This window comes from Acanthopagrus latus, chromosome 20, assembly GCF_904848185.1.
Source record: "Acanthopagrus latus isolate v.2019 chromosome 20, fAcaLat1.1, whole genome shotgun sequence".
Taxonomy (NCBI): Eukaryota; Metazoa; Chordata; class Actinopteri; order Spariformes; family Sparidae; genus Acanthopagrus; species Acanthopagrus latus.
The window spans coordinates 6,818,374-6,829,901 of record NC_051058.1 but is presented as its reverse complement, the minus strand read 5'-3'; the positions used below and the strand labels follow the sequence as shown (position 1 = coordinate 6,829,901).

The 11,528-nt window shown below is 40.5% G+C and overlaps 2 protein-coding genes across 11 annotated transcripts in view; one reads left to right on the top strand and one right to left on the bottom strand.

Moving 5' to 3' along the window:
* Positions 1 to 6,898, top strand: part of mapk8b (mitogen-activated protein kinase 8b) — a 33,492-nt gene extending 26,594 nt beyond the window's left edge. For 2 of the 3 annotated variants that reach the window (XM_037081053.1, XM_037081054.1), the window contains exons 10-12: positions 37 to 100; positions 1,013 to 1,090; positions 1,559 to 6,898. In XM_037081053.1, coding sequence (XP_036936948.1) covers positions 37 to 100; positions 1,013 to 1,090; positions 1,559 to 1,575 — 159 coding nt within the window. In that variant the 3' untranslated portion in view covers positions 1,576 to 6,898. The remainder of the gene's footprint in view (positions 1 to 36; positions 101 to 1,012; positions 1,091 to 1,558) is intronic. The other variant, XM_037081055.1, reaches the window with a different exon arrangement.
* Positions 6,899 to 8,065: 1,167 nt separating this feature from the next.
* si:dkey-191m6.4 (rho GTPase-activating protein 22) overlaps positions 8,066 to 11,528 on the bottom strand; it is a 40,726-nt gene continuing 37,263 nt past the window's right edge. For 5 of the 8 annotated variants that reach the window (XM_037082001.1, XM_037082000.1, XM_037082003.1 and 2 more), the window contains exon 12: positions 11,306 to 11,528. In XM_037082001.1, coding sequence (XP_036937896.1) covers positions 11,306 to 11,528 — 223 coding nt within the window. The other 3 variants (XM_037082005.1, XM_037081999.1, XM_037082006.1) reach the window with 1 other exon arrangement.

Genomic DNA, 11,528 nt, shown 5'->3' with positions numbered 1-11,528 from the left:
GAAATATAACAAATGTGTCTGCCTGTCTCTTTCCAGCCACCACCCGTGATCACAGACAAGCAGCTGGATGAGAGAGAGCACACAGTGGAGGAGTGGAAAGGTAGGAACGATCCTCTGTCGCTGCTCCCCTCCCCTCTCCTCTCCTCTTTGAGTAAGCTGTCAGAAGCACTTTGCTTTTTCGCGATGCGTTGCATAAGGTCGCTCTGTGTTCGTGCTTTGCGGCGTACGGGACATTTAATCTTTGTTCTCCAACTGATGTGCACGTTTTCCTCTCCCCTGAACTCACAAATGCACTAATGTTTGATGCACAATCCTATTTTCACACATTTGAATAGCACCACAAATTCAAGAAAAAGTAGATGGCAGCCGTTCATAAACCTCATTAGAACACACAAGGTGTGTATGAAAAGATATTATGGCATTAACATCAACACATGTCATGACATTGTGCCAGAAAAGGGAAATTCCCTGGTGTTGTGTTCACATCACAGCCGTTTGTAGCCTGAGGCTAAAATACCTGTGACCGCTGCAGAGTCGATTGACCTGGGAGTGCATACTGATGGTACACATTCACTCTGAGGACAAAAAACAAGTGTTAGCACGTTAGATGGTTTTTGTCGAGTGTAAAATGAGTATTAGATGCCACACTTGACATCTTACATCCAGCAACAGTCATAGATCTCATACTTCTCTCTCAGTCTCATACTTTGCCTGTTTATAAGTGGAACATATATAGCGCAGTGTCATTAGCATAGAACTGCACAGCACAGACTGATGTTTTGTTCACACGAAATGTAACAGAAATGCAACATGTAACTAAAAATGGCGGCGGCCCTGTGAGTGAGCGCGACTGTTAGGAAACACCACAGTGAGAAGCTCTGCTCGCTCGTGTGGACGCTCCGTCCTCCTCAGCGCTGACAGAGTGATGACAGCAGCTCACAGGTTCACCGTGTCAGGCCTTTTTCTTCCTCTCCTCTTTCTCTATTAAGTGATTGTGACTTGTCTGTTGCAGAGTTGATATACAAAGAAGTGTTGGACTGGGAAGAGAGGACAAAGAACGGTGTCATCAGGGGACAGCCAGCGTCCATAGGTTAGTGGAGTTTATGTGAAAGAGCTTCTGAATCCTAAAGATGTTTAAATGATCACTGGTTTTTCTTTTTACAAACTGGAGCTCATGAACTGTGTCAGTAGTGCACTGCTACAGTTCTGCCTGTCATGTGGTTCTAATGTTTCTGTCTGTGTAAAGGTGTATTCCAGTCTTGGGCTCATCTTTGTACTTCACCTCTGTAACACTCAAATTGAATCCTACTGTATGTGGGCAGGACTCTGACTGTATTAGCACACTAATATATCTGGTTGGACTCTAAGTATGTGTTGAGTTATGACCCTGTTACATTTGGCATAAACCTACAAGTCACACCTTATTATTAAAGCAACATTATGTGATTGTTTTACCTTAAAATAGCAGCTCAAACAACAGTGTCTTCAACAAGTGAGCGGCCGGTGCTGCGTGCTCACGTTCGATGGCTGACCACAGGTCTGTCCTTGCTCCTCATAGCACAGGTGCAGCAGTGAGCAGCCGCCCCCAGCAGCACCAGCAGCACCACACCTCGACGTCCTCCTCCGCCAACGTCTCCTTCATATCTACCGACCCGACTCTGACCGACACCGACAGCAGCCTGGAGACGGCCAGCGCTGCCGCCGCCGCCGCTGCCGCCGCCGCTCCAGGCACCGCCCCCCTGGGCTGCTGCAGATGACTATCATCTCCGCCTCCTCCCGGTCCTGGGCTTGGCCTCGCTCCCTGGTCACATCCAAGACCGATAGCCCGACACTGGCTCCTGGCCCCACCCCCCTCATCCCCACCCCCCTCCTCCTCCTCCTCCTCCTCCTCCTCCTCCTCCTCTCTGTGCTTGTCTTCAGTAGTGTAGCGATTAGCCAGCTAGCTGTTTGAGAAATATTTTGATTTCTGAAAGGACAGATCTTGTTTTTTTTTCTTTTTTTTTTTTTTTTACGGTTTAGTCTTTTTTTTTTTTTAAATTAGGATTTCTTTTTCATTTTGAGTCCTAGCTGTAATTTATTGTGGCATTTTTCTTAATTTTTTTCAGAAACCTAAGATGATGATAAGAGAATTTTTATGATTTCACGATGCTCCGGTTTGTATTAACCAACAGTGAGAATTTAAAGAAATATCTGTACAATGTTTTAATGTGATCTATTTTTCTGTTGGAAGTCATTCGTTTCACTTGTAAGCTACTGCTTTTACAACTTGCCATATAAATGTAGACTGAGTTTGTACAGATTTTATGGTAGATGTAGTTTTATCTTCGATACAAGTTTGCAGTGAGCCATCAAAAACATAACTGAATTGACGAGCGTACGGTCTTAGTGCTCCCCTTCTGTTCGATCTCGCCTCACATGGATACTGTTTGAACTGCGTACGGCATATCCGCTCATTTGAACTGAGATCTTGTAGATTTACTTGTAAAAAAAAAACAAAAAAACGTTCTTCTCCTGTGAGTCACTACTACTTCCTACATTGTAAGATTTTAATGAAAGCTTTATAATTTGCTCGTTCTTCACTTCCCGTTCCGACGTGATAGGATTTCAAAGTGATTTTCGCTCAACCGTGCGATTCATTTTTACCTTCTACCATTTCAGCTTCTGGGATTGATGACGGCTCAGTGAGGTCCCGCAGGATAACGTGGAGATTTTTGTTTTCTGATGACTGTCTTCTGTTTTTTTTCCTTTTTTTTCCCCCCCTTTTTTTTTTAAAGTGCTTTAAAGTTACCTCTTCCTGTTTGTCTGCGACAGGCTGTGTGACACGAACCGGAAGTGCTGGTGTTTGCTTTAGGAGGTCTGGGATGCACAGAGCTCTTTTTTTTTTTTTTTTGATGTTCTCCACTGGCTTGGTTTTTGACAGTTTAATCAGGACTTGAGAATGTTTAATTTTGTGGCGGTTTGGGGAGGTTTATCGAGAGTCGTGTGGGGGTTGTGTTAATCGGTGTCGGTGTTTGGTAGAATGTGCTTGAGTCATGTAGGGAATCGTGGGGTTGAGAACGTGTTGGATGTTCGGCGGCTTGGGAGGGACAGCAGTTCTGCAGCCTGATGGGAACGGTGTGAAGAGATGTCTGCTTCCTACGAACCAGATCCTGTTAGTAGTAGGTAATGTGCTGTAGTTTTTCTGAATTTGGAAACATTTGAAAGTGTTTTTTTTTTGTTTGTTTTTTTCTAAAAACATCGCCAAAACTCTCTGTGTACCAGACATGCCTGCAATTGTGAATAAAACTCAAAGGAGCTTAAACTTAGCAGCACAAACAACCAGAGTCAAAAGAATCAAATTGTTCTTCATGGTATGCAATAACTGTGCCCTTTTTGAGTCTTTTTTAATTTAGCTTGGAAAGGAAAAGTGCCTGTTGTTTGTCATTCATTCCTGAGTACCCGGGAGGAAGCGTGTTCCGCGTAGGTTTTCGTGGCGTCTGGATAACAACAGTAGTTTCCATATCAAACCGGTAATCGGTGATGGGGTTGTAGTTCTCACAAAATGTATTTGTATATTTTTCTACTTGTTTTTTGATTTGGACCCTCGGGCGGGAGACTGCGGTGTCTTGCAGGGTAAAGACGGCGATGACGTATGCGTTGAGATGCTTGAGCGTGTTTGAGTCATTTCAGAAAGAGGAGGCAGTTTAATCAAAGGTCTTTCATCAAAGTAAAGAGAAAAAAAAAAGAAGTGTTTCTTTGCAGCGACAGCAACCGAAATCTAGGTTAATAACAGGTTTTTTGGCTTTTTCTCCGAGTACTAATTTAATGTGATGACTGTCGGAGAGAGAGGAGATTTGACAAAGATGGACGCGTTGAAATTCAGCTGCTGGATCAAACTTGGAGAGTCAACTCCATCATTGGCTTCACTGTCAGTATTCTGCGATGGTTCTGTGTGACTGTCGGAAGGTGGACTGACGCTTAAGTTTCCGAAGACATATCTGAGAGTCAGAGCCAAACAACCACAGTGTTCCTGGTTAATCCATCTTCTGTGTTTAAGTTAATCAACACTTGTACTAACTGAAAAAAAAAATGCTCTAACCATAGTTTATCTAAAACGAGCTATATTAGCATAAAGCCATTCAAGCAAACGGTTTGATGAATTATGATATCATGAATATCATAGTAAATGAATGAAACAGGCTTTTTTCAGTTTAGATGTTTGCAGCAGAGTCATGAATATTACCGTGTCCGTCTAGAACCTGTCTCGGTCGGTGATCAAGTCGTTTTTCTGGGAAGCTCAAAGCAAAGTTGCAAAACAAAAAAAAGTCTGTCTTCAGACGGTAGCATGATGCTACTGTAGCTCTGTGCTGTGCTCGACCTGCAACTCGTCTGCCAAATGTGAAAGGCTGAACATGGACGGAACCATTTATTTAACGACATGATTTCTCTTACTGCCGCACCGTGGCTCATCTGTTCCGGACCTGCACCAGCTATTCGTAAAATCCATTACTGGGTGTGTGTCCTGCCTAAGTAAAATATAGCCAGTAATCGGGTTGCACCATTAAAACTTAATGAATGTCTTAGCCCGTGAGATACTTAGCAATGGGTAAATTGGTTTGCTAGAACTCGTATCAAAATTAATGTAAATGTAAAATGGAATTCATTGAAGCATCAACAGCTGTAACTTGGAATCAATTCCAAAAATAATGTATATTCATAAGTCAAATGATATTAAACTTCTTTTTAGATGTAGGTAGGTTTCCTTTTTACAAATGGCAGTAGAAGAAACAGCAAAAATGGAGTACATGTGTGTCAGAATTAATATATGAGAAAAATATTCTCTTCAAGCTGTATCGCTCATATTTGGTTAATTGATTCTTACACTTATGGCACATTTTCTAATTTTAAGTATTTTGTGTTATTGTTGTGGTAATTATACATTTATACAAGTGTACTTCAGAGCAACAACCACATAACGTTACCTCTTTCACTGTTCAGTCTAAACGGGTAATTTATTAGCAAGCAAATGTTCGCTTTGTCAACAAGCTAAACGACCGTTAAAATTTATTGTATTAGCAAGGAAACGATAGCTTTCTCAATGAGCAAACCACAGTTAACATTTAATATATTAGCAAGCAAATGTTAGCTATGAGAATGAGCTGAACAACAGTTAACATTAATATATTAGCAAACAACATTATCTATGTCATTGAGCTAAACAACAGTTAATATATAAAATATTAGCAAACAAATGATAGCTATGTCAGTATGCAACAGATAAATGTAACAAACTAGCATGAAATCCTTAGCTTTGTCATTTGGCTATGCAACAGTTAACTCAAGGTATATGAGCAAGCTAATGTTAGCTTTAACAGTTTGCTGCGCCACAGTTAATATTTGATATATTATCAGAGTAACGCAAGCTAAACAACAGTTAATATGCTAACAGTGGCTATGCAACAGGTAAACCCAGCGGTCACTTGGTGTTTGATATTGAAACAACAAGCTAATCTCTATATAAGAACTAGTTTATGTGGTGCAACTCATTTCAGTGTCGCAAGGCTAAAGGTTGCACCTTGTAAACACTTCGGTTTGAAGTTTAAAGTTACGAACAGCTGGTGCCGTTTGATCCTGCTCTCTTTTTAGAGACCTGAAGAGACAGAGTTGAGTATTGAGCACTAACGGTGTGCCAGCAAAGTGCAGTGGAGGAAACTGCAGAGCCAGAGCTGTACATTTCAAAACTGAATTCAATCTGCAGTCAGTTACTGTAGACTCCGACAGCAAAAAAACAAAAACCTAAACGTGCGATAGTCTTTTTTTGATTAACAGAGAGCTAAAGATCTGAGCAGTGTCACATCTGTAAGAAAGGAGAAAATCTGTGGTGTGTATCCATTTGTCATATTAGCCCATTTGTCATATTAGCTAAAGTTACCAATCAGAAAAAAAGACTTTGTTGTCTAAAGTGCTCTTAATTTTGTCAGCCCAACATTAGGGGCTTTAATTGGAGTATTTTTTCTTTTTTTTCTTCTTCTTAGGTTGTTGTTGCTTTTGTTTTTATATATATAATTACTGCATCTCTCCAAACAAATGTCATTCTGATTTAAGTCGGCTTTGATGAACTACCTCACGCTGAATTTCTGCCAGTTCTTGCATATACTTAGTCGCCTGCAGAATTAGCTATCGAAGACGTGTGAATAACAGATTCCATTATTTATTTATTTGAAAGTGTACTATTTGTTGGTTTCAACAGACTTCTAGTTTTGTACATTATGTATACTTCACCTAGAAGTAAGAGAATTGTTATATGTATTTTTTTTTGTTCTTTTTTTTTGTTTTGTTTTGTTTTTAAACTAAATGTGCAATACCTTCAGCAAACTGTGCTAGTAGTATGTGATGGGCCTAGCCTTTTGTTAGCTGTCTCCTGAAGGTAAAGAAAATGTTTGGTACTGTCAATCCATGTTTTCCTTTTTTATGAATAAGATCAATTTTTATTTCTGTGACTTGTTTATAGTCATGATGTTACGTAATCAAGACTTACCCCCCCCGCCAAACAAATCTGTCGGCCGGGGGTTCGACGCTGAGACGGGAAGCTCTCGCGGGTCGGGACGTGGCCGACAGATTTTCTGATTTGGGGACGCGGTAAGGACTGTAATGTTAATAAACACAAAAAAAAGATGAGTAAATACCTACAAGAAATCATTATATGTATGGTGCTGGTTTGTAATGTTTGCTAGTGAATCCAGCCATGCAAGTAGTTTTAAGAAATTCCTGGATCTGCGCGTCCCAAAAAACCGCAACCAACGAAGAAGTGCACTACTAGAATACATGCACTGGGATCTGATGATGCCACATCTTAAAAAAAAAAAAAAAAGAAAAAAATTAAAAAACACATACTGCAAATAAAAGAAAAACACTTTGATTTATTGTTGTTTGTCTCTTTTGTTTCCCTTTAACAACAAATCACATCGCTTCATTGCTCAGTCCAGTAAGATCGAACCTTGATGGCACCAGTAACAGCATGATTCATCAGAGGAGATATGTAACAATTTATATGTATTAATCTTTTTTTTAAATCGACCATATGTGAGCGGATTGTAATGTGATCTAAGAAAAAAAAAAAGACCTTCCTCGTGTCTCTGATTTCTTCATGAAGGACTCAAGTTGTATTTTCTTTGACGGTGCGAGGAATGTGTGTGTTTGTGCGTTCTCGAGCGCCTCGTCTCAGTGACTCCACTCAGCTAACAGGAGCTAGAGTTAGTTTAGAATTGGAGTGTTGAGTAAAATGTATTTGAATAACTAAACCTATAGAGTCCAGCAGTGTTAAGTAATTACTCAGTCTTTTTAAAATTTAAATTGTGTACAGATATATATGACCCAGTTTTAATGACTGTCTTCAGTTAGCACCACAGACGGGATGACTTCCTGAAAGCAAATGACGTGACTATCTGGTCAATACAAGTTTACACATTATATATATATATATATATACAGATTAAACAACTGACCATTGGGGAATGCATTTTGGGGTATTATAGGATGTACCTGTAGTCTCCAATTTAAACAGAGGGTTCAGCATTCAATGAAATGTTTGAGTAAGAATAGGAATTAGTAGCCCGTTTCAATTTCAGTGTAGAAATTTGGAACTAAGCAAGATTTCCTGTTTTCCAGGAACTTTAAATGTGCAGCCTGCAATAACTGTTTGTTAAAAACATGTCAGAAAGAATAAAATCATCAACAGAATGGAAAGACATAATGCAGATACTTACCAAAGTTAGCATGCTAACTGACTAGCCCTGGCCCCTTTTTTTCTCAAAATACCATTGTACGCCTAAAGAGGCTGGTCGAAGCCGCTGCAAACTGCTACCTGCAGGGCTAACTGAGCTAACCAGCTAATTGTCGAGTATGAATTCAATGAGTGGCCAGTTCTTACACAATACACCCATGGGACTCCGTTTCATCATAATTTTGTCCCTTTGTCCTCATCACTCATGTCATAGTTCACTGAAATCATTTTAAAAAGGATTATTAGATCTTTTTGAGCAGAAAACTTGATCACATACTCCAAGAACTCAGGTTCACTCATGTCTCACAGGTGATCTTTTTCACCTTTATTTCCATACATGTCCATTCATTACAATAGTGGAAATCCATAATAAATAAGCACCATAGATGATCAGCAGAGCAATAAGAAACATTGAGCCTTTCGCCATGACACGTACATAAAGGAAAATAAATGCATCTGTTGGAATCAAAGAACCTGCGATAGATTTCAACCACTGTATTGTCAACTGTGATAGTGATGGTTCACACAGGGTGAGGTCGAAAAGGACAATTTCCCCATGTAAATCTGTGCAACTGAAGAGGCTAACGGAACAACACTGGCTTCATGTTTCTTTATAAAATATAAAAAGGAAAAATACAGTCACATTGTCCAACCAAAAGCACACTTTCACTTGTAATTATACCGTCTGTCGTGCCCTGTAAGAATCAAGTGTCTCCTCTGGACATTCTTCTGATTGGTGATAAGACATTTTCAACAATGTAACCACATGCAATTCTCACAAGGGAGACATATGCAACTCTTCATTTTGGGAAAGATAAAACTGTCAATGATTCAATGGACCGGATCCACACACAGCACGTCGCAGCGTCCTGATGCGATGCGCGTCTGTGTGATACATCCCATAATACATCACATGTCCAGCATTGATAAGAACTGAGGTCACAGTAATGGGTCACAGAACTGGATGACCTGAACACCATCGGTGACCTGTCTTTTTTTCCTCTCTCCTCGTTTATTTTTTCATCGGGCTGGCTTCATCAACAACACGTTACATTCACTACGAGGATACATTCTCAAATCAAAACTTCCATTCAATTTTCACGATTCACTTACACAAGAATTGGCACCTTCTAGGGAGATCAAGTTACTCGTCTTCAGCAGTTTGTTGCCATTTGAAAAGAAAGAAAAAAATGATACAATGCAGCCACTGTGTCGACTATGCGCGAATATATGCACTAAATCTCCGGACAAGCAAGCAACACTACATTTTTTTTCCTATAAACACTTCCCTGAAGGCACAACCAGGAAATTCCATTGTTTCTTTGAGGGCAGTGTTCAGCTTCATGTGCCAAAATCAACATGGCTTCCAGGCAGGCCATTCTGATCTTTAGTGAGCGAACAGCTGAGGCGGTCCAGCTTTGGTATTAACTGTGTACTGTCAATGGCCTTCACCTTCTGAGCCACGTGGCCTGTGTTCAAGGCAGCATGCGCTAAGTTGTAAATGCTTCATTTGTCCCTGTTGTGTTGTTTGTACATTAAAAGGTATACTGACATCTGTGAGGGTCGGAGTTAACCGAAGACTGAGGCTTTGCCATCAAATGGAGACCATGTAGATGGTGACGAGAGAGGCACTGGACGGGCCTGAGGACGAGAAAATACGGAGGCAGCTATTGCAGAGGTTCCACCTGTTACTGGGAAGTGTGGTCATCTAAACCTGCTATTGTGTTACCATATACAAATGTGATTCTAGAGATAAACATTCAGGAGGGAAATGTCAGCAGTACAAAACGAGGGCAGGAGGATATATGCAAGTGAAGGAACTTCTGCTAAAGCCACCATTGCACAGTTTAATTAACAGTCAGTTCACTCAGATTCACAAAAAAACCTAATTTTCTCAAGTACCCCTTGTATTTTCGAGCCGTGCAAAATCACTTGGGTTTTATATTTCCAGGGTCTTTGTGCAGCTGTCAACGAGACTTCAGCTGTAAACCTAAAAGGCTAAAAGTGGAGGTCAATTTTGTTGTTCGTGCTATTAAAGACCAAATTTGAAAAAAATTCAAATTCAACTTCATATTTAAGAAACCTGTCCAAAGAGAGAGAAATTTGAGTTGCTTGCTTCCAAAATGGGCAAATGAGAAATCATGTTTTTTTTTTTATATAATTTGGTTAAACTGACCCTACAGTTGAAGGAACAGCATGACATTTTATGAAATACATTAATTCACTTTCTTCCTGAGATCAAGGACAGAGGACTGATACCACTTTAACCTCTGTACGCTTTGAGTATGAAGCTTGAGCATGGCAATTAGCTTAGCCTCGCATTAAAACTGGAAACAGGGAAAAAGCCAGCAGCAGCTTGCATTTCAATTTATAAACTGAACAAACAAGATATAACATTAGTAAGTGGGTGAAGCTACAGCAAACTGCCAGTTAGCCTAGCTTAACATAAAAGTGGTAAACAGTTGGAAGATTTAGCCTAGCGCTGCCTGACATTTAGCCCTGCTAAATATGAAGATAAAGCAAAGGCCAGTCAAGTTAGCTTGCATAAAGGTTAGAACTCCTGTAAAACTTGTAACAATATAACAACTCAACCAACAAATATAAATTGCTAGTAAGTAAATGATAAAGCTACGGCAAGCTGCCGGTTAGCATAGCTTAACAAAAGGTAGAAGACAGTGGAAAGAGTTAACCTAGTGCTGCCTGAAATTAAAAGAACTCTTCTACATAAATAGCTAAAGCAAAGGCCACTAACATTAGCTTTGCATAAAGGTTAAAACTCCTATAAAACTATGGAATAACAACTAAACTAACAAAATACAAAATGCTAGTATGTAAATGATGACACTACAGCAAGCTGCTGGTTAGCCTAGCTTAACGAAAACGGTAGAGGACAGTGAGAGGAGTTAGCCTAGCGCTGCCTAAAAAGAACCCCGCTAAAGTGTGGTATCAACCTTCTCGTCTGACTCTTGGCAAGAAAGCAAACCAGAGTATTCCCCAAAATGTAGCACATATTCCTCAAAGATTAATATCAGATAAAGATATTAATCAGCATTAATGTCTCTATCGGGTCTTGCAGTTTCAGCAAGAAATCCATTCTGGTCATGTCCTTGTACAATAGTGGTTGAAGAAGTCAGTGCACTTCAGTATAGAGAATTTCAGAGAAATTACATTTTGTTCCACCAGTCACATACATACAGGCACCTGCACTGTTAAAACACTGCCTTCACAAGACAAACACTGGACTCGTCAAGGAGTGTCGTCTTCTCATCTTAACGGTCCAGTTCAAGCATGCGTACGAAAGTCAAAACCAGTTGGTGCTCCGTGGAGATGGAGACACAGTCACTTCCAGTTTGATTTTTGCATCCTTCAACTCCACCTTTCAGTCTGAGATTGTTCTGAATGCACACAGGTATGTTCAGTTCATCTATCTTTTTTTTTTTTTTTTGAATTCATCTGAAGGAACGCCCTGATGCACTGTGGAGGACGCGAGCCCTTGTAAGACACCTAACACCGAAATACAAACTCTGACGTGGCCGTGCCGTGTCAAATGTCACTAGTCCTTGCACCCAGGGCCAGGTCTCCCAGCGTGGAGAAGAAATCCTCCATCTCCTTCTCCAGAAGCCGGTTGCGGTTCTCTGCGTCCTCGCGTGCCCGCTCGGAGTTTCGTAGTTTGATCTCCAGCATGCGTTGCTTCTTCCTCTCCTGCTCCATCTCTTGTTCCAGGCGCTCCATCTGCGCACACAGAGCAGCGCTGGACTCCTCGAGT